The following is a 27,605-nucleotide window of genomic DNA, read 5'->3' as shown; positions in this document are numbered from 1 at the left end:
TAGAAGGTGGAAGTTAGCTGGAGGAAGTGAACACTTGAGCACTGAGGGGTGGTACTTAAAGGTTATAGCCTGACCCATAGTTCCAGCCTGAACTCTTTGTGCTTCTTGATCTGCTGATATGGATGTGTGTGTGTGTGTGTGTGTGTGTGTGTGTGTGTGTGTGTGTGTGTGATATCTGTGTGTATACACATACATGTAGCACACACACACACACACACACACACACACACACACACACACACGCACACGCACACGCACACACACACACACCAGGCTGTGTGCTGCAAGCTCTTACTGCCATAGATGGAACCACAACCACTTCCCCATCAACTGATAGGCCACATCCCCTTAAACAATTAGCCAAACAAATTCTCTCCTCCTTTCAATCACTTCTGTTGGCATGCTGTCACATGACATGTAAAGGAAATAAGATGGGGAGACGGATGAACTTATCATCTGCTGTCTTCTCCAGTGAGATACACTGTATACACTGGGAGCAAAGCTTTTTCTCATGATACATTTTGTAAGAGTCAGGTTGATTCCATGTAAATGCACTTTACATATGCATGTGTATATATTTTGGGAAGGTTCTACAGTAGTAGATTTCTACATGACTCTTTCAAAACAATTGGGTACGAGTTTATTTGCCCTAAACATCTCAGTCATAGTCCATCCCCGAGAGAAGCCAAGGCCAGAGCTCAAGCTGAGACCTTGGAGTGCTGCTTACAAGCTTACTCTCCACGACTTACTCAGTCTCTTTGCTTATACATTTCAGGACCACCTGCCCAGGGATGGCACTGCCCACAGTGAGCGACCCCCTATATCAATCCTTTAGTCAAGAAAATTCCCCCAACAACCTGCCTACAGGCCACTCTGATGGAGGCATTTTCTCAACTGAGGTTCCCTCTTCCCAGATGACTCTAGCTTGTGTCAAGTTGATGAAAGGCCATCCAGCACACCCTGGCTTTGCCTACATGCCTGATAGAGAGCAAGTCAACCTCCACTATTGAATGAACACATTGCCCTCCGCTTTCTGTGCCTACAGCATCTACGACCTGTGTCCTGAACTATAGAGCAGCTCCATAGCATTAGATGCTAGACAAGCTAATGGGGGGGGGTGCCCTTCCTAGATCCTATCAAGATGTCTCTCTCATCCTTTCCCAAATGTGCTCTCATATGGTAGACCAGGAAGAATCCACTCACTGGTTCTTCAAGGTCAAGGGCAAGCTCTACAGTGGTGTGAGGCCCCTTGCTACTTTTATACACTCAACCAGCATTTATAAGACCAGGGGGGATTTCTTTCTGTTTTGTGACTTGGGTCAGTTTGCTGTTCATTGAATTGTGCCCGAAGTGGCCAGGGATATTTTCTGAGAAATGAGAAAGAACTTTGTGGCAACCACCCAGGTCTCTATCTTCCAGATTGATATGGCACTTGCTCAAATTCATTAGGCATCATTTCAAGTTTGGTAACCAATGTGGCTGACCACAAGTGTCAACCTAGCACAAACTGGTATACCACCAAAAGAGACAGTTGTTGCTAGAGTTTTTCTGCCTGGCCCACAGTCAGGACAAATCTCTCTCACCCGCCAGTCCCAAGCCGCTCAAACCCGATCAAGTAAACACAGACACTTATATTGGTTTCAAACTGTATGGCCGTGGCAGGCTTCTTGCTAACTGTTCTTACAGCTTAAATTAATCCATTTCTATTAATCTATACCTTGCCACGTGGCTTGTGGCTTACCGGTACTTTACATCTTCCTTGTCCTGATGGCGGCTGGCAGTGTCTCCTCGACTCAGCCTTCCACTTCCCAGCTCTATTCTCCTCCTTGTCCCGCCTATACTTCCTGCCTAGCCAATGGCCAATCAGTGATTTATTTATTGACCAATCAGCAACACATTTGACATACAGACCATCCCACAGTACTTCCCCTTTTCTTTTCTTAAAAAGGAAGGTTTTAACCTTTACACATCTCCAAAGTCAGCTTGGTATATTTGGGAATTTGGGCGTAGCTTCTCTTACTACTTCCTGCTGGAGGGGGGCGCTGTATCTTCTGGGGAAACAAAGAAAATTTTAGAATCATGGAGTAGTCCGTGAGGCTGTATCATCTGAGCCAGTTGTCTTGAAACGGTTCTGGATGTTGGATCATCTGGGCCATGGTGTCATCGGAGACCTTTCAGGGGGTCTTGGCTGGTCAAACCTGATGTATCTTACTCTGGAACAAATCCATAGCCTCTTGCTTTCTGTGGAAACAAAAGAGACTCTTTTCCAAAGCAACATATCCTTACATCCAAATTTTGAAGTCAAAGTATCTTTAAAATATACGTACTGGTTTAACTCAGCTTCCTTTACAATCAAACATCTCTCTGTAGTTAAGAATCCCAAAGACAACACAATCCAGACTCTCTGTGTAATAGTCATCTCTACGTGGCTTATTTTTTATATTAATTTTACTGTCTCTTTAAAGACTTTATTTTTTAAAACCATGTATTTGTTTCTATACTGTATATATCACCTTTTTTTGTCTCTTTCAAGCCTACGTATATTTTACACACATTTTAAACTATTACATCTGAATCTGTCTTATTGTGAACCTGTTGCTTTAAATTGCAGCCTTCTAAGCCTGAAACGGCACTGTGGCTGCTGGCTCCGCCCACTTTAGCTTCCCAACATGGCGGTTCCGCCAGCTCTGGGAACCATCAAGTCTCAGAAATAGTGGGTCTACGCTTTTATCCAAGCAGCGTGTAGCCCAGAAACCTCTTTTTTTTTTTTGTACTAGCAAATGCTAAATCCACAATGTAGCTTAATGTGCCACTTGCTGAGGCCTCATTCCCGCCATATGGCGGCAGGTCGAGCGCGCACGCCAGCAACCCGCCAGTAGCTCAAACCGGCAGCTGCCGCTCATTTGAGAGAGACAATTAGGAAGCTGTTTTTAGCTCCGTTTTAGAATCTTTTTTCTCAGGTTTTAGGTGGAAACTCTTGCCCCACGTTGGGCGCCATTTGTTGCTAGAGTTTTTCTGCCTGGCCCACAGTCAGGACAAATCTCTCTCACCCGCCAGTCCCAAGCCGCTCAAACCCGATCAAGTAAACACAGACACTTATATTGGTTTCAAACTGTATGGCCGTGGCAGGCTTCTTGCTAACTGTTCTTACAGCTTAAATTAATCCATTTCTATTAATCTATACCTTGCCACGTGGCTTGTGGCTTACCGGTACTTTACATCTTCCTTGTCCTGATGGCGGCTGGCAGTGTCTCCTCGACTCAGCCTTCCACTTCCCAGCTCTATTCTCCTCCTTGTCCCGCCTATACTTCCTGCCTAGCCAATGGCCAATCAGTGATTTATTTATTGACCAATCAGCAACACATTTGACATACAGACCATCCCACAGTAGACAGTGATAATTATGTGCATGCATATGATGTGTTTGGATCAGGTCCACCCTCCATTCCCTCCAGTCCAATCCAATTCTCTCTCCATTTCCCCATCTATTCCCCCCAGACTTTATGTTTCCCCATCCTTCATGGGTTGGAATTCAATAAATGATAAGGAGAAAACTAGATCTCCATATGTGAGAGGGTGAAATCTGGCCTTTACTATATACTACACAGGAAATGAACTCAAATGGATAAAAGACTTAACTGTAAGACCTGATGTTATAGTCCAGGTGAGAAAGTTACAGACCACTGTTGGGGATCCCCAGCTAGGAGCCCCATTCCATGCTCTGGTCTCACTCCTCCCATTCCAGACCCTGGCCCTGAGAAAGCCCACCGAAAGTCAACCCCTCCCTGGGGGTGCTCAAGACTACGCCTACAGACTGTGTAAGACCTGGTAGCCATATTTGCCGTAGGATTCCTCTCCTGCCCTCCTGAGGGTCACCCAGGAGCTGCTTTGCTCTGTTCATTAAACCTGGATTTATTAATTCATTTTGATTGGCTTATTACATTGTCAGTGGCAGATATCCAATAACCGGGGATTCAAAACTTATCAACCACCACATCATATAAGGCCAAACGAGAGTCCTTTATTAGCCAGCGACCACGAACAGGCTGTGCCTTGAAAAGCTCTCAGTATTAAAGCTCAGGGGGACAGCATTTATACAGGCAAAACAGCAATGGCACAATTGTCAGGTGTAGGGCAGGGGAACCTTGTGACATCTGTTTTCTCAGAACACATCAGCTGTTTCTGTTATACATCTGGGCTTTGGTCAAGGTTATGGAAAGTCCTGAACATGTTGCCAAGGCTGATGTGACTGTTCAGGGGACTAGAGGCTGAAAAATGCCTGAGCAGACACAAAATGGAGACAAGGTAAGATCAGGACAAGATGGTATTATCTCGGTCACTTCAGTGAAACCATAAAATTTCCAGAAGAAAACATTAGTTTCTATAATGATTTTTTTTGGTTAAGATACAAAAAGAATAATAAAAGCTAAAATAAACAAATGGGGTAATATTAAACCTTCTGAACAGCAAATGAAGTAATCAAGAAAATATGGATTCAGGCCATGGAATGGGAGAAAATCTTCTGAAATCATCTATCTGACAAGGAGCTAATCTGTAAAATACACCCTGTTGTTCACCGGTCACAAAGAGTCTAGAGCAAGGATTCTCAAACTGTGGGTTGTGGTCCCTTTTGGGATCAAACGACCTTTTCACAGGGATTGCCTAATGCCACCGGAAACAGGGACATTTACACTACAATGCATAAAAGTAGCAAAATTACAGTTATGAAGTAGCAACAAAAATAATTTTACATTGGGGGGTCACCACAACGTGAGGAACTGTATTACAGAGCTGCAGCATCAGGAAGGTTGAGAAGCACTGACATGGAGACTATGGGGGCACAAGCTTGTTCGCAAATGTTAGAAGGGGATAAAGGCAGAGAAATCAAGAGGTAGAGGTCATCTGGGCTACCTTCCACGAGGAGCCAACACTATTCTTTCCTCCCCTCCCTCTAGTAGGTGTCTATACTTAGGTTTTCTTTGTGTGGGTGTTGGGGGGCATGCCTGTGTACACATGTGATTGCAGCTGAGCTCATCCATGCAGGCACATGTGGAGGCCAGAGGTTGACATCGGGATGTCTTCAGTACTCTCTATCCTATATTTTAAAATGAGATCTCTCACTGAACCTGGAGCTCGACGTTTCAGCTAAGCTGGCTAGCCAGTCGGCACCTGGGATCCACCTGTTTCCTCCCCTCAGTGCAGGGTTGCACACTACGCAACTGAATTTCCCACAGGTGCTGGGGATTCAAACTCAGGTCCTCATGCCTGGACTGCAACCATTTCCCCATCTCCTCTCTTCCGGCTTAAAAGCTTTTTTAACAAGCTTCAGTGTTGCTTCATATTGACTTACCCAGAAATCCTTTGCTGTGGTAAAGTTGAGAATCCCAGCTTCACTTGAGTGGAAGTCTCCGAACAGAATTCCTCAGGCTGCTACAGGTGGCAGGGTGGCACTGTGTCTCCCAGCCCTGCGGCACTGTCACTGACATCCCTGATGATGCACACAAGGATATTCCGAAACACAGCTGCTGAGAGCCCCTGACTTGCACTTAGTGCCTCAGCTCTACTCTTGGCTTACATGTTATCTTGGTTTCTTCACTTTTGTTTTCAAGCCAGAGGCTCATGTAGTAGTTAACAAGTGCCATCAGAAGCCAAGGACTGGAATCTCCTTGGAGCTATCTATACCCTGTTCCTGGAGACAACGCATGATTATCAAGGGGAACATCAATGGTAGAGAGGGGAACTGATCCATCAATATCTCAAGCTACTCTTTGCCTTCAAGAGAGCCTCCTGATACCCTGGGAGGTGAACCGACTTGGGGCAATACTCAGAGGAGCAAGCTTCGTGAAGCAGTACGTTCTGGACCCCGAACTCATTAAGAACAGTTGCTTCTGTGTCCCAGTTCATCCTTTGACCCTCCCCTCCCCTAACGGTGCTCCCTACTCTTCCTGTTTTAATACGTCCCATAAGACTGTGACCTGCACATCTGAACACCCTGCTGTCCGCCTCTCTGACACTGTCTTCTCAGCTTGCATTTCCAACACTTATCTTCTACCCACTGTGACAGATTTCTCCTCTTTCTGGCTAATCACTGGGTTTGAGGAAAGAGCCTCCATATCTTTCTAAGACCAGAATGGATGAACTCATGAGTTCTCATTTGCCCAGCTGCTCTCTGTACCTATGTTTTTAAAAACCAAAAGATAGCCATTGAGGTGGGCCAGTGGATAAAGCGAAGCCTGAAGACCTGAGTTCTATCCCTGGAATCCATATGATGGAAGGAAAGAATCAACTCTTGAAATTTGTCTTCTGACCTCCACACATGTGCTGTGGTGTGGATGTGCACATGTATGTACACAGACATGCATAAGCCCACACACAGAGTCAGTAAATAAATGTGAGGAGTCATTTGCTTATTCAGATAACATGCCCTCATGAGTGCATGTGTGAGTGTGTGTTGAAATTGGATGTGTTCAGAGATAGTATCTAGGAACATCTCCTGAAAATTAGGCACCCAAGCCACTGGTATGCTCACTGACCATTAATTAGCTACTGTGGGTGAACTAGTGGTGTCCAGCCCAGGTTGGGAACTCATGGTGAATATCTCAGCTTAAATACGGAACAGGCTAATGATGCCCAGTGTAGGGCGGGAAAAGAGTGTGAGAATTCCAGGGTATTTTTTCTCTCTTTCTTTTTCTTTCTCTTTTAGACGCAGAGGTACATACAAGGAATATGAGTAAGTAACTGTAAGTTAGAAAGTAAGAAAGAAATTGACCTAAAATTGACATTGCAGAACAATTTCCCATTAGTAAGGATACCTTTCCCTCTACTGCTAGCTTTTGGAAATAGGTGAAAATACTACCTTATGTTCACAGAACCAAGCTGCACCTCCCAACCTTTGGCCTAATTTAAGGGAATTCTAAGAGATGTTCTTGGAAGTGAAAATTTCAGAGTAAGGATTACTAGTGCTATGTAGGAAATAATCAGATGCAATCTAATTTTAAAATGGGCAAATGATAAAGCTAAAGGAAATTTATAAAATCTCTGAATCTATTTTCATTGTATTCATGTGTAAACCTTGTGTGTGCTTATGTGTCCATATTAATACATGGGCCTATAGGGACACTACCCATATTCAAACTGTAACTTCATTTTCTCATTCTCTCTCGATCAATTGTGCTAGAGAGTTAAAAAAATACTATCCAATGACTCTCCTTTCTGATGTTTAAGGCCCTGTATAATTCCCCACCCCCCGTGTGTGTGTGTGTGTGTGTGTGTGTGTGTGTGTGTGTGTGTGTGCGTGTGCGTGTGCGCGTGCGCGCGCGCGCGCGCGCGAACACACGCAGGTGCATGTAGAGGTCAATGGTCAACTTCAGATATCATTCTTCAATAGCCACCTTGCTTTGTGAGACAGGGTCTCACTAACCCGCAGCTCACTAATTAGGCTAGGCTAGCTAGACAGAAAACCCCAGGGACCTTCTTCCTGTTTCCGTTTCCCTGGGGATAGGATTACAATTATGTACCACCATGTCCAGCTTTTTATGTGAATGTTGGGGATGAGTCCTCCTTCAAAAGCTCATGAGCCCACTAGCCTGGAGTAGGCAGCAACAAGGCAGCAGAAACAAGAGGAATCCTGCCTCAAAAGAGGGTGGAAGGTGAGCACTGACTCCTCAAAGTCATCTTCTGAGCGCCGCATGCACACACTTGCACATCATATACATACACACAGTACACACACACAATAGGGACACACTATTTCACCATCTATTCTTCTCATTCATTTTTAATTTCATATGTAAAGTGTTTTCTCTTTCTAATACCAAGATGCTAGATCAGAAGGCACACAATCCAAAGACTGCCGTTACCAGGGTAATGGTACAACTGGGAAGTTGGGAAGCTGTGGTGCTTCATCTAAACCAGAAGGCCAAGTGCCCTGTAAAAGAAGCAGCCCGTGTGACTCCAGGTAGCTATTCCCACAGAGGAACCCAGGTCAGATCTCCCAGTTGTTTCTGAAAAGTTGATTTATTTTTTTAAATATGAAATCCAGTCAACCCAAGGGGATTCTATTAGTCAGACTTTGAGTCACTGGGACACAATCATTTACATAATTAGCTTAGAGGAGGAATTCCTTGTTTGGCTCACTATTTCAGCGGTGTTAGTCCATCATGGTGAGAAAGAAGTGGTCAGGAAGCAGAGAAAGAGATACAGGAAGGAAGCCAGGGCAAGGATTCTCTCACCAGTGACTTTCCTCCGACCAGTCCCTACACTCCACTGTTCTACTATCTCCCAACTGTTCTTAAATTTTGAATCCATCAATGGATGATACCATTATTAAGTCAGAGCCTCATGATTTGATAGACATGTTCTCACAGAACATACACTATGCCATAAAGCTTATTAATCTCTTAGGTGTTTATTTTATTTATTTATTTATTTATTTATTTATTTATTTATTATTGTGTGTATGTGTGTGTGTGTGTGTGTGTGTGTGTGTGTGTGTGTGTGTGTGTGTGTATGTGTGTGTGTTGCCTGTATATATGTCTGTACATTATGGGTGTCCCTGGTACCTGTAGAGGCCAGAAAAGTGGGGCAGAAACTGGAGTTCAATATGTTTGTGAGCTGCCATGTTGGTGCTGGGAAATGAACCTGAGTCCTCTGGAAGAGCAGCCAGTGCTCTTAGCCACTGAGCCATCTCTCCAGCCCCTCTTATGTGTTTATTAATCCAATAGATTAAAAACCAAGGTTAACCATCACAGGAATGTCAGAAGACAAAATGACAAGATATGCTTAGAAACTGAATTGGCTTTAATTTGCATTCTAGTGTTGGACAGCACTTTATTCTATAAATAAAGTGAAGGCTCCTCTGGGTGTGGGGAAACAGCTTGTTTATATAAGGAATCAGAATGGAAGTCACCAGGTTACTTTTAACATTGAAACGTAACACTCAGATCTACATTTCTAGTAACTGCCCAGATAATGTTGATGCTGGGGATGGGAGACAGGACTTTGGGGACCACTGTAGTTGAAGCCCCAGCAGAAAGCTGATGTACCAGATCCACTGAATCAATGCAAAACCTATACTCTAATACCAAGGCACACCTCCAGCTTACTTACTGCTTAGTTCTGCACAGATTTGCTTTATCTTAGTGTGATGACTGATTTTAGTGACAACTTGCCACAAATTAGAATCATCTGAGTCAGGAGCCTCATTGATTTGATCGTCTTAATTGATATGAAAGACGATACCTTAAAGGTGGGTAGTATTTCTGTTAATAGCTCCTCCCCGGATTAAGCGAGGGTAGAAGGAAGATTATTCCCTTTAACTTGCCTGGCCTTCCGTCTTCCCCTTGCCATTGATGTTGCTGCTGCAGATTCCTTCACAGATACCAAAACCAGTATTTCCAAGCTTCCATTGTTGACAGAGGACCAGGGACTCTCCAGAAACCTCCCAGGTTTTTGGTGGTAGACAGGGACTGCTGAAGCACCCAGCCTTGTGGACAGACCATCTACCAAGCTATTCAGTTTTTCAATGTGAGACAGCCACTGTAGGAATACTCTTGACTAGTGAAGGAGCCAGCTTCCAGGATGGAACAACTGGACTGTCAGCCCCTCAGGTGTGAGACAACTTACTATTTTAATATAAGCTCGTTTCATAAACTCTTCATGTATGTATTCATTTCATCATTTCTGTTCCTCTAGAGAACTCTGGAAAAAACCACTTAAGTGAAATTTAAGAGCCTCATTATTTTGAACTAGGCTCTTGCCTCAGAGGTCTAGTAGATCAGACCAAGCCAGAATGGAGTCTCTTGTGCTCAATGCCACTTAATCATACTGGTTTTGAAATACTCCACCCTTTACACACACACACACACACACACACACACACACACACACACACACACACACAAAAGGACAGCAACCAATCAGAACAAGTAAATCCTCTGAATGCAACTTGGAAAGCACCCATCTTTTTGGCCCTTTCTTCTAAGGTTCATCTCCTTTTGACAGATACAGCCAATCTCTACGCTCACCCTTGGGGAGTTCTTGTATTTTTTAGAATGCGCTGCTACCTAGATTTTTGAGTCATAATTAGCCAACTGATCTTTAAATTCATTTGTTTTCCTATTTATATCTTCATCTTGACAGTATTTAAATGCCTATATAAACCCGGTTTGGCCAGATCATAACCTTTTTTTCTTTTTTATCTCCATAAATAATTGCTTCTTTAATTTACTCAGCAACACATATTTTCAATTTACATATTTTATGCAGATGCTAACCTTTCTATGCTACATAAAAGGACATGCTCTGGGGAGGTGAAAAATAGCAGATTGATGAACGTTTGAGTCACAAGCTTGGGACAAATGCCTCTGCCATTAACTTCAAAGGAAACGTCATTGATCTTCCTTCAGGCTGAATGTCATTTTGCACTCATCCGGTACACTTGCATGGCGGGAAGAAAGTGGGCAGGAGAGCACACTTCTTCACCCGGGAGCATCCAGACAGCGGGAACACAGGTCCAGGCAGTGGCGACCGGGGGGCGGGGCCCGCGAGCGGCGACCACGTGACCACGGAGGCCGCGCCGCTCCAGGTCGCGCGATCCGCCGTCACATCAGCTTATGGCGCCGGCTGCTGATTGGCGGACTGCCTGCACGTGGGCGGGGCTGTGCCGGGCGGGCGGTGTCCTGGGCTCTCCAGCTCCTTCCCCCGCTGGCTGGCGGTGTAGCCGAGGCGTACTGAGCGGCCCGGGCCCTGCAGGTAGGTTCCCTTTGCCAGCAGCTGGATCCCCACGAGTGGGAGGACCGGCGAGCGATCGAGAGGGATCCCCAGTTGCCTAGGGCTGGGAGAGCACCCTCCGCACAGGTGTAGCCGTCCTCGCTTGAGGCGCAGGTGGCTTGAGGTGGTGGCCGGGTGGGCACCTTGGCCTGAGGGGCCTGCGATGTGGACAGGGCTGTTGCGGGCCGGGGAAGGACACCAACCCGGGAGGGCTGGGTCCCCGCCAGTGCTGGAGGTTGCCTGTTGTGTATCCCACATCCAGGGAGAGATGGGAAAGGCTGGTGCTTTGATTTGCGATGGGCTTTTCCGGGAAAAGAGATCGGGTTGAAAACCTGCCTCTGACAGTTACTGCGACCTAGTGAGGGTGATGGGCCAGCACTCCTTGCCTTTTTGAAACTATGTGCGCGGCGTGCGTACTTTAGCATCATATATAAAAAAAAAAAGTCGCGTATACTGACATCCCTGCTTTAATGCCGAGTAAATTCGAAGATGGTACAAGTAAGTGAAAACATGGCCTTAAGTGACCAGTCTGGAAAGTGGTTGGGGTCAAAACTTTGTGGGTTAGCTGAGTAGGTGTCACCATCAGTTGTTTTGTTAAAATGCTTGCTGATAACAGTCTTGTGACCCTTGATCTCTTACTGGGATTTTTTTTGCATTCATGATGTAATGTAATTAGTGTGGAGAACTCAGAAGTCCTTATTCGTATGTGTGACTTTAGAGAGGACAAGATGTAGAAGGGAACAAGCACTGGGCCTTACAGCACATCGACTACTCCTTACAGAACAAAGTTATTTATATTATTCCTGCCTTCACTGTCCAGCATATTAAGATTATACAAGTGTATACCTTACAGACTTGAGAGAATTAGTTGAGGGAACCCTCCAAATGTGTAAAATGAGATGTGGTGCCAGGGGTCCAAGAGCTCAGGAGGCTGAACCAGGAGAATTGAAATTCCAGGCTACATAGCCAAGACTTGGGGGTGGAGTGGGGTGGGGGTGGGGGAGTTAATAATATGTAGACTTGTGGAGCAGTGGTGGCGCACCACTCCAGAGGCAGAGCCAGGGGGATCTCTGTGAGTTCGAGGTCAGCCTGGTCTACAGAGCAAGATCCAGGACAGGCACCAAAACTACGTGGAGAAACCCTGTCTCAAAAAACCAAAATAATAATAATAATAATAATAATTAGGCTTTTGGAAAATATATAAATGCTAGCTATTGTTTCTGTGCTTTTTCTTTCAGTTAAGAAAAATATAACAGTTTTAAGTCATCTAAGTTTAATAGTGCATTTATTTGCTGGGGAAGGAACCAGGGCTTTGGACATACTAGGCTGGAGGAATATCACTGAACTACAGCCCAGACCTATTTAATTGATAACCACATTTTAAAGAAAATAATACTTCTTCTGCAAAGGCAGTATAAGATTTAATGTAAACTTCAGTTTCAAGCAGTAATGCTTGATTAATTTAGAGTCCACAGAGCCGCTGACTTTAAGGGGTTTAGCCCTTAATATTACATACAAAATTATATGAGCATGTGGGTGTTTATTACTGTATAGCACTTGATACTACTTTTTTTTTTTTTAACGATCAGTGGCATGTATGATGGAGATCCGAATACCTAACACTTAATGTAAATTAATTTTTTCATGACAAAGTGGGAGAAAACATTGTGAGCCATCCCATAAGCAAAGGGCTAAGCCTCTTAGTATATGAGATCCTAGCTGCAAACTTTTGGACTAGGCTACTTGGAAAGCTGTGGTGGGAGGATGGCTTGAGTGATGGAGCTGGAGGGAGAGGAGGAGAGGTGGAAGAGATTTTTAATGAGGACACTGAAACATCCCAGGGGAAAGTGAGCAAAGGATAAAGATAAAGACCATTCACAGAAAAAGTGTAATTTCACTCAATTCATTCACACAAAAAGCTCAGTATCACTCAAGGTAGATAGGAATTAAGTATGCACCAAGATGTCTCCTCTTCCCTATTGAGTTGAAGACACCCTACCCCGGGGTTTCTGGAGAAACAGGCACTGTCCTCCATTGTTAGAGAACACACAAAGCAGTTCCATACCTGTGGAGAGCAGCTTAGCAACCTGGCCCAGGTTACACATGCAGGTTCTCCTTGGAAGCATCCTGCCTGTAAAGGTGTCCTTTAGTACAGGAGCACTCCGTGCCTCAAAGCCTGAAAGCCCTGAGAACCAAACAGTTGTTTTCTTTTTGCCATAGGTTCAGCACTCAGACTCATCTGATGACAGGTTCTGACTCCAAGTGACTGACGAGCACCTGTTGTTTCTTGGGTGACGTACCAGGTATTGCTGCCTCTGCCTGTGCCTTCCGGCGATGTTTTGCTTTTTTGTTGTTTTGTTAACTTTTGATTTACTTCCATGTGAAGATGTCAGAAGTAGCTGAAGGCAGCCTGCTGGGTGGCAGCAAGGAGGAAGCTGCTGTCAGTACTGCCCAGGACGGGGTTGAGGGTGCTGCTGGTGTGTGGTATGTTTCTGACGCATCCTACTGAAAGAGACAGTGTGGGAACTAACACCACACATGACTTTTGGACTGGCAAGACAAACTGTTGAATTTTATCTGGAAGTGAGGATCAAAATATTGCCTCAGAGAGAAAAAATGAAATACTAAGCATGTTTGATAAAGTGGGCACGGCAATTAAAAAACTAAACAGGTGTCAGTAGTGGCTGCGTTGATCGTGAAACTAGATGGCATAAATGCAGAACTGTTGATACATATTAATAGGCTGATGTGTGTTAATAGCAGCATTAAGAAGGAAGAACTTAGAAAGTGGGACAGTGGAAAATATCTCAAAGTCTAGTGAAAGCTACTTGAGAACTTTCCTTCTGCCTAGACAACTCTTTTGCACATTCTCCTCCTTCACTTCATGTTAAAAAGGATGTTTACAGCATTTTCATTTCCTCCACTGTTCCTTCAAGACAACTTTTCTCACCAAACAGTGTCATACTTAGAAAAGCAAGTGCTTATATACTGCCGGCATAGTTCACATAGGCCTGGCCATGATAATGTCCTAGAGTAGTTCATCCATAAAGATCTAGTCCCAAAATTGCTTACTGTGCAAAATGGCGTTGGTAGATCAGCATTAATAAATGTTTATTGGGATCAGGCCCTCCGAATGGGAGAGACAGTTGATTGGCTTGATCTGTTTGGGAGGCATCCAGGCAGTGGGACCAGATCTTGTGCTCATTGCATGAGTTGGCTGTTTGAAACCTGGGGCCTATGCAGGATTGTTTGGCTTGGCCTGGGAGGAGGGGACTAGACCTACCTGGACTGAGTCTACCAGGTTGACCTCAGTCTGTGGGGAAGGCTTTGCCCTGGAGGAGATGGGAATGGGGGGGGGGGCGTTGGGGGGGAGGTGAGGGGGACGGGAGGGGGGAGAACAAGGGAATCCGTGACCGATATGTAGAACTGAATTGTATTGCAAAATAAATTAAAAAAAAAAAAAAAAAAAAAAAATAAATGTTTATTGGGGCTAGAGAGATGGCCTCAGAAGTTAAGAACACTTGCAGAGGGCCCAAGTTCAGTTCCCATTGTTCACATCAGACAACTTGCAACCACCTGTCACTGCAGCTCCAGGGAAGACAGTACCCTCTTCTGGCTTCTGCAGGCACTGGCACTCATGTGCTGTATATTCAGGCAAACATATGCACATAAAATAAAATAAGAAGAAATGTTTGCCATGTGAGCAGACAGTGATAAGCCAGCAGATAGTTGGAATATTTTTCTTTCTCTGTGTGTTTGTGTGTATGTGAGTATGTGTGCATATAGAGGTCAGAGGACAACTTCAGTTGCTGTCCCTGGGTGCCTTCCGTCTTGTGTCTGAGGTAGGGTCTCTCATCGGCCTGAGACTCTCCCAGGTAGGCTGAGCTACGGACCAGGAAGTTCCAGGGACCTCCTGTGTCTCCCTCCCATCTTGCCATCAGTGGGATTATTTAGACCCAAGCCACCATGCCCTGCTCTTCACCCGGGTGCTGGGGGCTCCAAACTCAGGTCCTCAGGTTGGCAAATCAGGCACTTGGATGACTAAGCCGTCTCCCCAGCCCAATCGAAGGATTTTCTAACACTAAAAAGACTGTGGTACTTAACCTCTTCAGGCCATGAATAACTCAGGGGAGGCTACCCTTGAAGAAATGCTGCCCCTTGATTGTGTTGCTTCTGGTGGCATGGTTTGGAAACTGCTGGAAGGTTATTGAACAAGTGTGCCCGAGGATAGTAGGACAGCATAAGTGGCTATGTTGTGAACCCTTATGGGAAAAGTACTGAAGGCGTTGGTGGTAATAGCTAGGGCTTAAGCCAAACCTTAGGGCGATAAACAAGGGAGAAGAGATCCTATCAAAGGCATCTTGCACTGTGTTGCTCCATCACCTGGGACTCCTGACCCTGCCATGCAATTAATGTCTAATTTCAATACTCTATAATATGAAGAGGTCAGACTAGGGATGATACCCTGATACTCTCTTCTGCTGCCAAAGGTGGCACCTGGGGAGGCTGGTGGCCACATCTATGCTACATAAGATTGTTCTTAGTCCAGAAACTGTACATACAGCTTTTCTGAAACATTGTAGAGGTGTGAGGAGTAAATTACCACACATTTGTCCTGCAGGGGCTGTGATGGACCTGGTTCTCAGTGTTGCCGATCACTACTTCTTTACTCCATATGTGTATCCAGCCACGTGGCCCGAGGACAACATCGTCCGACAAACTATTAGTCTCCTGATTGTCACGAACCTGGGTGCTTATATCCTCTACTTCTTCTGTGCAACCCTGAGCTATTATTTTGTCTATGATCATTCACTTATGAAGCATCCACAGTTTTTAAAGGTAAGAGATTTTCTGGCTTCTGTTACTTTAAAAATAACGATACAATGTATTTGTGAATTTTTCAGTTACTTAAACTGCTTATATGTGAATAAAGTTTTTGAAAACAGCCCCTGAATGGGTTGGATGTTTTTATAAGGGTTAATCACCTCTTTCCTTCTTGTATTCTAAATAAGTGGATCTTGTCTGTTAGCCTGGAGATCTTACTTCCCCATGTACATAGATGAGAATCACTCTGCTGGTATTGGTGAATACATGTATGTAACTACTGGGCTTATGTAACTATTTGACTCTCTGGCTTTTGCAAGCTGAAAGGTATTTTTACCATGGGTGTTTTCCTTGGCTGAGCTGGGGATTCAGGTTGAGCAATTGAGATGTGTTCTTAATCAGCTTGGAACAGTTTTCTGTGACCACTACTGGCATTTGTCAGATAGTCCCTGAACTGAAGGAGCTGGGGAGGGAAGTTCACTAAAGATTATTCCATTAATAGAAACTCAGCACACGGATTTGGCAAGGAGGAGAAAAAAATTCAGAAGTGAAGGTACTTGCTGCCTTTGGTTGGTATAAAGGAATATGTAGTTGGAAGATTTCCTGTGTCCCACCTGGCCCATGGTCGGGACAGATCTCTCACCCGCAGTCCCACAGCCTTTTATAAAATAATCACACAGAGGCTTAATATTATTTATAACTGCTCAGCCATTTGCTCAGGCTTATTACTGACTAGCTCTTACACTTAAATTAACCCATAATTCTTATCTATGTTTAGCCATGTGGCTTAGTAACTTTTCTCAGTTCTGCCTTGTCATCTTGCTTCCTCTGTGTCTGGCTGGTGACTCCTGACTCAGCCTTCCTCTTCCCAGAATTCTCCTTATCTGCTTATCCTTCCTATACTTCATGCCTGGCTACTGGCCAATCAGCATTTTATTTATCAACCAGTCAGAGCATACAAAATGACATTCCACAGCATTTCCCCTTTTCTATCTAATCAAAAAGGAAGGTTTTAACTTTAACATAGTAAAGTTACATATAAGAAAACAGTTATCAAGCAAGAATTACAGTTACAATAGCTAGTCTATTTGTATTTGGCAAAATTAAAGGAAATATTTTACTATCTATCCTATTTTGTGAGTCTAAAGTTTTATATCTAATTTATCTTCTATCATAACCAAGGAAAATTATAACCATCTAGTCTTCAACTACATTAAAGACTCCAGAAGGATATAATATTACCTAAGTAAACAGGAAGAACATTGTAAGCAACTTCCAAAAATCTGGAATGACAGAGACAGCTGCCTGCCAGGACAGTCACCCAAAGTTCCTATGTAATGTTGGGGCATCCTTCTTCAGCCTATAGGCCTAGAGTCTCTTAGTTGCTTCTCTCTGTGTCTTATAGAATGTCTGGCAGTTTCTTCTGTGAAGCAGGAACCTAAAGGACCATCTCACCTTGCAAAGTTCAGTGGTCACCTTCCTATGGGTCCTGCATGTCCAGTTTATACAACATACTGTCAAGCAGTCAATGCAAGGGCACTTTTTTTGCCCAGTGACTAACTTTTGCCACAAAGAAAGCGAACTCTGTAATGAGTTTCTTCAATGTCCATTATCTTCTCTGAAGTAGATTGGTGCTGCCAGAAGCATACATGTTCCAATGTCCAGAAAGTCTAAGTTTTTAAAACATTTTAAATGCCATATTCTATAGGTCTTTGAAGTGTTTGAAGATTACCTACCTAATTGAATTATATCTATGTATACCTAGAAAACTTAACTAACATGACTATAAGTTTGATTATCATGGAGACTAATTATTAATCTGTATTTCTTAATTATACATTACAATTTCAAATGAGCTGCACAAGCATACCTTAAACAAGAGTAGAAATATACATACAGTATATTATTGTACAGAAAATTAACTTTAAATTTGTAATAAACTAAAATCTATAGCAATGTAAAACATTTCAAACAGTTGTTGCTCTTTAAAAGTAGATTCAATAATCTACCCTTTTATCCTATCATATCTATATCCTATATTTCTATATCACATCCCCCTTTCTTTTTTTTAGAAAGAGATTGACTATGACTAATAACAATTTGTAACCAACAACCTGAACCAAGACAAACACCCATAATCTGTTTTTTGGGAATGTGGGCATAGTTTTCTAGGCTACTTCCTGCTGATGGGGGTGCTGGTAGTCTTATGGGGATCCTGAGAAAACTAAGAATTATGGTCAAATCATGACTGGAATAGTTTGTGACACTGTATTCTCTGAGCCAGTTGCCTTGAAGCTATTCTGGATGTTGGATCATCTGGAGACCTCTCAAGGGGTCTTCCTTGATCAAACCATATTAGCTTGGAAGCAATCCATAGGTTCTCATCTTCTGTGGAAACAAAAGCAGCCAACCTCTTTTCCAAAGCAACATATCCTTAGACATAAATTTTGAAATTAAGATATCTTTAAAATATACGTATTGATTTAACTCAGCAGCTTTTACAATCAAATGTCTCTCTGCAGTTAAAAATCCCAAAGACAATATAATCCAGACTCTCTGATTTCCATCTTTATGTGGCTTTATTACTTTTACTTTCTCTTTAAAGACTTCATTTTTTTAAACTTTCTATTTCTTTATATAACTGTTTGTATTCCTTTTCCTCTCTCTTCTAAGCCTACATACATTTTTACACACATTGTAAGCCATTTAAAGTCTTATTCCATCTGAATCTGTCTTATTGTGAATCTATTGCTTTAAACTGCAGAGTGGTTAGAACAGAAGCAGCAGCCTTGGCTGTTGACTCCACCCACCTCAGCTTTTCAACATGGCAGAACTACATTTACCGCCAGCTCTGGGGGAACCGTGCTCATCGCTGACTCTGTGAAGCAGTGGGTCTATGCTTCCATCCAGCAGTGTGTAGCCCAAAAATCTTTTCTTTCTTATCTTTTTTTTTTTTTTTTTTTTTTTTTGCTGTACTAGCAAAAGCTAAATCCACCATGCAGTGCACTGCACAGCTTGGCTTTGCCATTGTGTACAGTGGCAGGAATCTGCCATGATGTACTCAAGCCCATTCTCCGTGAACCCACCATACTGTAGCTTAAGTCCCCACACCTTGCCATCTCTATATCTCAACCTGCATGAGACATGAAGTAGCAAGCTGTTTTTGGCTCCATTATTGTATGTTTAGAAGCCCTTTTTAAACTCTTTTAGGCCTTATGGAAATTTGAGAGCCCCACATTGGGCACCAAATGTAGTCGGAAGATTTCCTATGTCCCGCCCAGCCCATGGTCGGGACAAATCTCTTACCCACAGTCCCACAGCCTTTTATAAAATAATCCCACAGAGGCTTAATATTATTTATAACTGCTCAGCCATTTGCTCAGGCTTATTACTGACTAGCTCTTACACTTGAATTAACCCATAATTCTTATCTGTGTTTAGCCACATGTCTTGGTACCTTTTCTCAGTTCTGCCTTGTTATCTTGCTTCCTCTGTGTCTGGCTGGCAACTCCTGATTCAGCCTTCCTCTTCCCAGAATTCTCCTTGTCTACTTATCCTTCCTATACTTCCTGCCTGGCTACTGGCCAATCAGCATTTTATTTATCAACCAATCAGAGCAACACACATTCACAGCATACAGAATGACATTCCACAGCAGGAATACTTTTCTTATACTTTCCTGTGCATTAAAATTTTCACAGGAAAAATTTGGAAGTATAAAAGAGAATTTAGTACCTGGAGAGTAGACTCAATAGTTAAGAGTGCGTATTTCTTCTGCAGAGGACCCAAGTTTGGTACCTAGTACCCATATTAATAGCTTGCAGCTGCCTGGAACACCAGCTCCCTGGGGACTTCTAACCTCTGCAGATTTTGCACTCACATGCACATATCTAAACACACAGACACACACAGACACACACACACACACACACACACACACACACACCTATACATATTTAAAAATAATATGTGAAATAAAAATCTGAAGAAAATAGAAAATTGAGAGGTAGGAGTACAGTTCAATGGTAGAGTTCTTGCCCGATATAAGCCAGAGTCCAAGTACAGACAGAAAATAGTTAAAAATCCATCCCCAATCAACTTTACAACAGTTTTGTTGAAAAGATTTTGTGACTTTGAAATAATTGGAACTTTTATCTTCAGAATCAAGTCTCTCGAGAGATCATATTCACCGTCAAGTCTTTGCCCTGGATAAGTATCCCCACCATTTCATTGTTTCTGCTGGAGTTGAGAGGCTACAGCAAGCTCTATGATGACATAGGAGACTTCCCAAATGGTGAGCAGACACTGGGAGGGTCCAAGTACAAGTCAGTAGAGCCACCCCCACCTCTTTCTGCTGTTTGTTCTTTGTTCATGTGTGTGAGCATGTATGTTCATGTGTGCCACAGGCTAGAGGGCTACCTCAAATATCATCTTCAGGAATACTCTTTACCTCTTGGGTTCATTGTTGTTGTTGCTGGTGAGGATTTTAGTGACCAGAGTGGGGAGGTGGGGGTTGTTTGTTTTTGTTGTTTGTTTTCTTGAGACAGGGCCTCAGTAGGTAGTCTGGCTGGCTTGGAATTTAATTAAATAGGTCAAATACACAGAGATCCATCCATCCACCACTGCCTCCCAAGTGCTGGAGTTAAAGGTATGTGCCACCTGGCCAAGTCTAGACAGGTTCTCTCATTGACCTGAAACTTACCAGTTCATCCAGACTGGTTGGCCAGCTAGCCCCAGTCTGTTTCGACCTCACTAGTGCTGGGATTCCAAATCCACATTGCCACATCTAGCATTTTTTATGTGATTCCCAAGGATCAAACTCAGGTCCTCATGCTTTTGGGGCAAGTATTTCCCGGCTGAGCCATCTCCCCAGCCAGCCTGCCTGCCTTCCTTCCTTCCCCTTTTCTTTCTTCCCTCCTTCTCCCCTCCCTCCCTTTTTCCTTTTCTTCTTTCTTTCTAGACAGAGTCTTTCTAGGTAGCCCAGGCTGGCTTTAAATTTGCAAAGTGCACCTCCATGATTTTCTTACGGTTATTTTCTTTTTTTTTTAAATTTAATTTAATTTAATTTAATTTTTTGCTGAATTTCGTTTATTGAAGGAGGGAGGAGGTCTTAAATACAGGCTTACAGCACAATGGGAAAACCCCAGAGGGCAGAAGTTTGCTACCCATGTTTTACAATCTTGCATCTAAGCTGTTAATGCCTATTATGCAGGATACACAGACAAGGAACTTCCCTTAAGCATTCAGGAGGGTGGAACCCAGCAGGGAATTAGCATAGGGAGGATATCAAGGTCAAGGTCAGCAAGCCAGGTAACAGTTACCCAAAACGGGGGCCAGGGCCCTGCAGGTCCCCCTTTTACTAGAAAATGAGCTTCTGACTTAGGTTGTGTGGGACGTCAGCAGGTCACCTTACCCGTCATGGAGACGCCTGCCCAAGCCACATAGGTGCTCTGTCTTAGGTTGGTGAGCACCCAAAAATGCCTCTTTCTCCTTTCCTTCAAACTGCCCAGCTGTTTTGACTGTTCTGCTTCCTTCCATTCATGTCTCTCCACACACGTGGACTTTCTTAACTTCCATTTTTAACTTGCCATTTTTAAAGTCAGTTTGGGATGATTTTGTGCCTAAAGGAATACTGATCAGGGATGGGCCTTGTATTTATTTCCTACTATTGTTACTTCCAACTGCTGGGAAAGCAGTATGTGAGAGTTACTGAAAGTCACAGTCTGCTGCCTAGAAACTAGAAGCTGCTTGTCACTGTCCATCTGTCCTCCCTCTCATCTGTGCCTGCCTGCTTTCTTGATTTCATTGCAGAAATGCAATACTTTGTATGCAGCTTGCATTCTGATGGTTGTATAAATGTGGTCATTGTTTCATATCTGTAAATATTATCATAGAATATATTATAGTAGTTCATTGTGTCTCTGTCCAGAATTTAGAAATTGACCCCTACATTTAGAGCTTTAGACTTTCTTCTTTAAAGGTAGTCTTGCAGTGATGTGACCTCTGTGCAGTTCTGAAGTTACTTCAAGACACATTCCTGACATCCAGAATACAGGAAAGCAGGATAGTGTTCATTGATTGGCAGGTGCCAGCAGCAGTAGCTCTGCAGAGTAGGTCTTGCTGCTAGGCTACTTTTAGAAGGGGCATATTAAGGAACAAAGTGTTGAGAAGCTGCCTATGTGCTCAGCTAATAGATGGTAGATCAGAGGCTTGAACCCAGGCTTGCTGTGTGCTCTCAAAGTAGGAGGTGGTTAGTTAGAAGAGGCTTTAACAATGAATGAGGGAATGAGATAAATCAGGGAGAGGGCATTCTAGACATGTTGGGACAGTGTGAGCCCAAGTCAGAGGTAAAATGCCACAGGCACAAGAGGGGGTTGAGTACATCAGCTTGGTTGGAGCAAAATTCCAGGAGGATGAGGCTGGAAATACTAGAAAAGGACTCATTATGGGGTAAGTTTCTAGAGTGAAGGTATTTAGTGGAAAATAAAGCTCCAGGTAAAGAGGATTTATACAAATACAGGATTTAAGAATGCTAATATGAAGGAAAGCAGTGGGAATGCCCTGTCTCATGGGCATCTTTATAGTTTAAGTAATACTTGTACTAGAAAGATGACTGAGCAGTTAAGAGGACCCGAGTTTAGTTCCCAGAACCCACATCGAGCAGCTCACAACTGCTAGTAACTCCAGGCACAGGGGAACCAGAGCCTTCACATGCACACACATACACATAATTCAAAAGAAATCATTAATATCTGGGTAGTGGTGGTGTACCCCTTCAATCCCAGCACTCAGGAGGCAGAGGCAGGCAGCTGTCTGAGTTTGAGTCTACCCTAGTCTACAGAGTGAGTTCCAGGACAGCCAGAGCTACACAGAGAAACCCTGTATTGAAAAACAAATATGCAAAATAATAAGGTTAAGTCATAAAAAAGAAAAGAAATACTATATGGGCAATTTTTATGGTTTTGTAAGGAGCTAAAATTTAATTAAAATTACAAAATTAATGAAAGGTAGAACATTTCAAGTTGTTAGGTGAGGGGAAAGTAGAGATGTAAGCGGTTCTAGGTAGTGAAGGAAGATGACCCTCTAATATGTTGATTGTGTTTGAGTTTCGGATCCCCTTTCGTGTTTTTGTGGACATGTGGAAAGGGAACACTAATTCTGGAGCCAAACTGACTCGTGTTCTGTATGGTCTCCTTTAGGCTGGATTCATCTCATCGTTAGTGTGCTATCCTTCCTCTTTTTCACGGACATGCTGATCTACTGGATTCACAGGGGCCTGCACCATAGACTGGTCTACAAGGTAGAGTCATTAGAGGGGAGAGGAGGGGAGAGATAACTCACATTTCCGTATTACAGACGCAGTACTCTAATGTCTAAGGCTTTCTCTTGCCTGTACTAAACGCCCAAGAAGCTCTTCTGGTCATCACTCATCACAGGGCCAGTATGCATGTTAGTTATAGTTTTCTTTGTGGGTCTGGAGGGCCTGTCTTAGAATTTTAACCTTGGGAGTAAAGAGGGGTGACTTGGTCAATTCCAGGTAGGTAGGCCACATCTGTACCAGAGGTGGGAGCTAAGTTTGCACATGGCTCTAACCGTATCCCTTTCCTCCTCAGCGCATACATAAACCTCATCATATTTGGAAGATTCCCACTCCATTTGCAAGTCATGCTTTTCACCCTGTGGACGGCTTCCTCCAGAGTCTACCTTACCACATATACCCCTTTATCTTTCCGCTGCACAAGGTGGTCTACTTAGGTTTATATGTCTTGGTTAATGTCTGGACAATTTCTATTCATGACGGTGATTTTCGTGTCCCCCAGATCTTAAGGCCATTTATTAATGGGTCAGCTCATCACACAGACCACCACATGTTTTTTGACTATAACTATGGACAGTATTTCACATTGTGGGATAGAATTGGAGGCTCTTTTAAAAATCCTTCCTCCTTTGAAGGGAAAGGACCACATAGTTATGTGAGGAAGATGGCCGAAAGAGAGTTCAACAACCTTGCAGTAAATGGCTGTAAAAGTGAAAAAGTGTGCAATGAAGAGTTTACAAAGACTGAATAGATTATTGCCCAATTATTAAATATTTTAAATAAGGAAATAATCTACACACAGCCAAGATACATAGCGCATAAGTGGTGTCATTTGGATACCAGCATTTGTGTTCTGACGATAAACTGGGAAGATGCTGGAGGCAGCAAGACTGTAATCTAGTGGCCAGTGTGTCAGACATTGGTCCAGGGGACAACTTGTGTCTTGGCAGCCAGCAGATCTGCAGCCTTACAGCCCCAACAACTTTAAATAAGATAGAAGATACGCTACGAAAGAAGCTGGTCCGTGTCCTTTTGCCTTAATCCACTCATATTCATTAAGGGGAAAAAAATCCATTGTGCTTAACAATACTGAGACTAGCCAAGAAATACTAATGTGAAGATGGCTCCTGTTCTGGGAGCGGCTGGCTCTGCAGTGTGGTGGAGGACTTGCAGGACTTTGTTCAAATCGGAACATCAGCCCGAACTATCTGATATACAAGTGGCTATGTATATGATTTACTCAATGGCTGGTGTGGTAAGATTATATTATCTTATACATAGTCGCCTTACTCTCAAGGGCATTATCAGACTTTAATAATGCGTAAATAAATAAATGGTAATTTTTTAAATGTTAGTCATCTTCTATGACTCAATCTAGATATGAGATGATTTAACTGAAGATCTTGATTCATGTCATTTAAAACTACTGTTTAATAAGCCTACAGCCACGAATCTAGATAATGCTAGATATAAACTTAGGGCACCCAGGTGGCACATCTCTTTTTAATAAAATGGACGCACTGTACTTTTGATGTATTCCAAGTTACAAAGGTGATTTTTTAAATGAAGGGAATAATTGCCAAATACTCAAGTCTACCTGAGATATGTGCACTTTGAAACCTCAATCTCCATTTCTTCCCTCTTTTCCTACGGCCACTGCAAAAAAAAAGCAAAAAACAAAAAAATCTCACAAACACCTCCACAAAGAAAAGTGGATGTTATAAGATAAATATATTGGTGTAAGGATATTCTTCTATTGGCTGTTTATGCAAAAACCAATAAAAGTTGATCATGACTGCTATTAACCACCTAAATGTTATAGCACAAAATATCCTTTGTTTAAATTAGTCTCACTCTGAAGACACAGAGTTGATGTGGGTTGTAAAAGCTGAGAGCATCCCAGATATCCAGGTTCAGACTGCTGGATGTGAGTGTTTACTACAAGGATCTCTCACTCAGCAAATTCTTTCTCATTTGCTAGTTGACATTATCAAGTGCTCTGAGGCAGTGGAAATGGGAAATAACGAGGCTCTGCGTAAGGATCTAGACTTCCTTTTCCTGGAAATAGAACCCACCAGGACGCATCACTAAGATAAGGACTGGTTGAGATGTTGAATGAATCGGACATCCAGCTCTTGGCAGTGTGCTGTGGATGATACATCAAGAAAGAGCAAGCTCCCCAAGTGGGACATCTCTTCTCCTCAAGGCTCAGGGAACATGGAGGAGGAAGCCGAGGCCAGGGAGAATGCTGCAAGACTCTGGACATGAGGGGCCATTGTGCTTGTGAACTTACTGCAACTGTGTCTGTCTGCACACGTCCAACCAGGGAACATTCCAGCATGGATGGGTTGAGGGGGCTCACAAGGTCCCCCCTTTAGCTGGGGAGCTGTTGACAGTGGGTGCCGCTAGGGAAGGGAGAGTCAGTTTGTAGTGGTACAGTTTCTAAGTTGCATTTGTGCCGGTGGGCGGCCCTGTACCTCTGAGGCTAGGGGCAGCTCTAATTGGACTCTGGCTTATAAAGGAGAAGAAACAGAGAATGTGAAATTGGGAGAGAGATCGGGGAGAAGTTGGGGGTGGGAAAGGTAGCGTGGATATGATCAAACTGTATTGTGTATGTGTATAACAAACCGGGGGGGTTATCTTCAGCCTCACTTCAGGAGTTGCTGCTAGGAGCCTTGGAGTAGGAAGAGTGAGTCACAGCAGGTGCCCTTTGCAACCTTGCTTTCCCCATCTCATAAGGGACGAGCCACTGTCCCCCAGTAGGGTCAAGCCCAGAGAATGGTGGCTTCTGCTTCCTGGCTTCAGTGATGATCGTTGTTAATCTCCTGCTGGGTCCTCATCAGGAGTATGGTGGAGGAGGCTACTCTCCCCTTCACGTTGGAGCATGGAAAACATCCAGATGAGTTACAGGAATATGTAAGAAAAATCAAAACCAAGATGTTACACACTGTGAATGATCTTTAATGACATAGCTAGTGTTTTTGTTGCTGTAGCGTTCTTTTTCAAAACAAGTCATAAGCCAGTCTCCAGTAAAATTGAGACAAAATAGAAGCCTGTCTCCCCACCGAATAGAATAAACTTCTTAAGGACAGGGAATGCATGATCCAGGTGGTAGTGGGTTTCACCACTTGGGCAGGGATTGGTATTGGAAGAAATTATTCATAAAAACTTGTTATAATTTGCTTTGTGAAGATACATTGAAGATAATTGTCCAGGGGCCAGGATGTGGCCTAATGGTAGACAGAGTGCATGCTTGGCATACACAAGGCCCTCAGCTTCCTTCCCTGTCTGGCCAAAATGTTTTCTTCCTAAATCTCTAAAGTCAAATTGAAGATTTTTATTAATTTAAGTGCAATAGACTTTAAAAAATAAGTTATATTCTAGTTTCTTTAACAGCGAACTCCTAAGTTGAGTCTATCAAATGCTCCTGAACATGTAACCATCTGTCTTTTTATAATGAGATTTTCTTAAATGTGGTAAGAGACTTAGCATTTTGAGTCAGTTCCCTGGTCAGACGTGTGTTTGGGTGCCTGGGCACAGTCCCATCACTGAGACATGCCACCGCACGGTAGGATGTGTCAGAAGTTAGTCATTTGACTTGAAGTCATCTGCGCCCTCCTGGAGCCAGCTTATCTCATAGGCTTCTGTTCATCTCCTCCATTACGTATGTCCATTTCTTTTGGTAGTATCACCTCACTCAAGCGTTCATTTGAAGAAAAGTTGACCCCCTGACATGCTGCTAAAGAAGCAAATAGAAACATTGTCCACATCCAGCTGTGGAGGCGGCGGCACTGTGCCAGTGGTTCTCGGCTGCTGCTCCAGCAGTACAGTGTGTCCTGACTTTCCTGTAGTTAGTGCGCCTGCCCCATTGTACAGTTCAGCCTGGACATCCAGACACCAATGCCGCCACTACCCCAGTCAAGACAGCATGACCTTCACCGGGGCATGCACTGTCTCCCTCTGCGGTTTCCCCCGGCCTCAGGTAACCACTGACCTACTCTGTCCCTGGGGATTAATGTCATCTCTTCTAGAATTCCATTTAAATTAAACCAGATGAAATATACTCATGTGTTGAGCTTTTTTTGTTTTGACACATGTGCTGTTGTGTTTATCAACAGTTCATTTCTTTTCATTGGTGAGTAATGTTCCTATTATGACATTATACTAAATAATATACTACTGTCAGCTAATCTGTATATCTGTTGATGGATATCTGGGTTATTTCCAGTGTGGAGATATTTTGAATAAAGCTATTAGAGACATTTGTGAATGATCATTGTGTGGACCTGTCCTTATTTTATTTTGTTGTTTGTTTGTTTCTTTTTGTTTTTGTTTTTTCAAGACAGGGTTTCTCTGTGTAGCCTCGGCCGCCCTTTCACCTCCTTAATGTCTTGTAAGGAAAATGATGAATTTAGGTTAATAGCAACTTCACAGCATTTGTCTTTCCTTGTTTCTGCTTTTCATGGTCTTCCTAAGACATCTTAACCTCCCCCAAAATATGCCTGGAAGTCATGGGGAGGTTGTGTTGTTGTTTGGGGTTTTTTGTTTCTTGATTTTTGCGAAGATCTCACTGTGTGGCCGTCCCCTCCATTCCCTTCTCTCCCTTCCCTTGTGGTGGTTAAACTTTCATTCGGGTTCACGGCTGTGACAGAGGTGAGGCACGTTCTCCTCCATCTTGGGGCGTGACTTCTAG

General features: G+C 43.4%; 1 protein-coding gene across 1 annotated transcript; it reads left to right on the top strand.

Moving 5' to 3' along the window:
• Positions 1-10,641: 10,641 nt before the first annotated feature.
• Positions 10,642-27,185, top strand: Sc5d (sterol-C5-desaturase). The gene is made up of 6 exons (XM_052757440.1): positions 10,642-10,752; positions 12,991-13,073; positions 15,392-15,609; positions 19,756-19,888; positions 22,794-22,894; positions 23,208-27,185. Exons 3-6 carry the CDS (start codon positions 15,400-15,402, stop codon positions 23,661-23,663), a joined length of 900 nt encoding a protein of 299 aa, XP_052613400.1. The 5' UTR covers positions 10,642-10,752; positions 12,991-13,073; positions 15,392-15,399; the 3' UTR covers positions 23,664-27,185.
• Positions 27,186-27,605: the final 420 nt, after the last annotated feature.

This window comes from Peromyscus californicus, unplaced genomic scaffold (assembly GCF_007827085.1).
Source record: "Peromyscus californicus insignis strain IS unplaced genomic scaffold, ASM782708v3 Scaffold_11__1_contigs__length_118956290, whole genome shotgun sequence".
Classification (NCBI taxonomy): Eukaryota; Metazoa; Chordata; class Mammalia; order Rodentia; family Cricetidae; genus Peromyscus; species Peromyscus californicus.
This window is presented reverse-complemented; position numbering and strand designations above follow the sequence as displayed.

Excerpts from the sequence above, each read along its gene's own strand:
- Sc5d (XM_052757440.1), top strand. The coding sequence starts at position 15,400 with ATGGACCTGGTTCTCAGTGTTGCCGATCACTACTTCTTTACTCCATAT. Across the intron at positions 19,889-22,793 it reads CATAGGAGACTTCCCAAATG|GCTGGATTCATCTCATCGTT; the intron begins GTGAGCAGACAC and ends GGTCTCCTTTAG. Across the intron at positions 22,895-23,207 it reads ACCATAGACTGGTCTACAAG|CGCATACATAAACCTCATCA; the intron begins GTAGAGTCATTA and ends TTTCCTCCTCAG.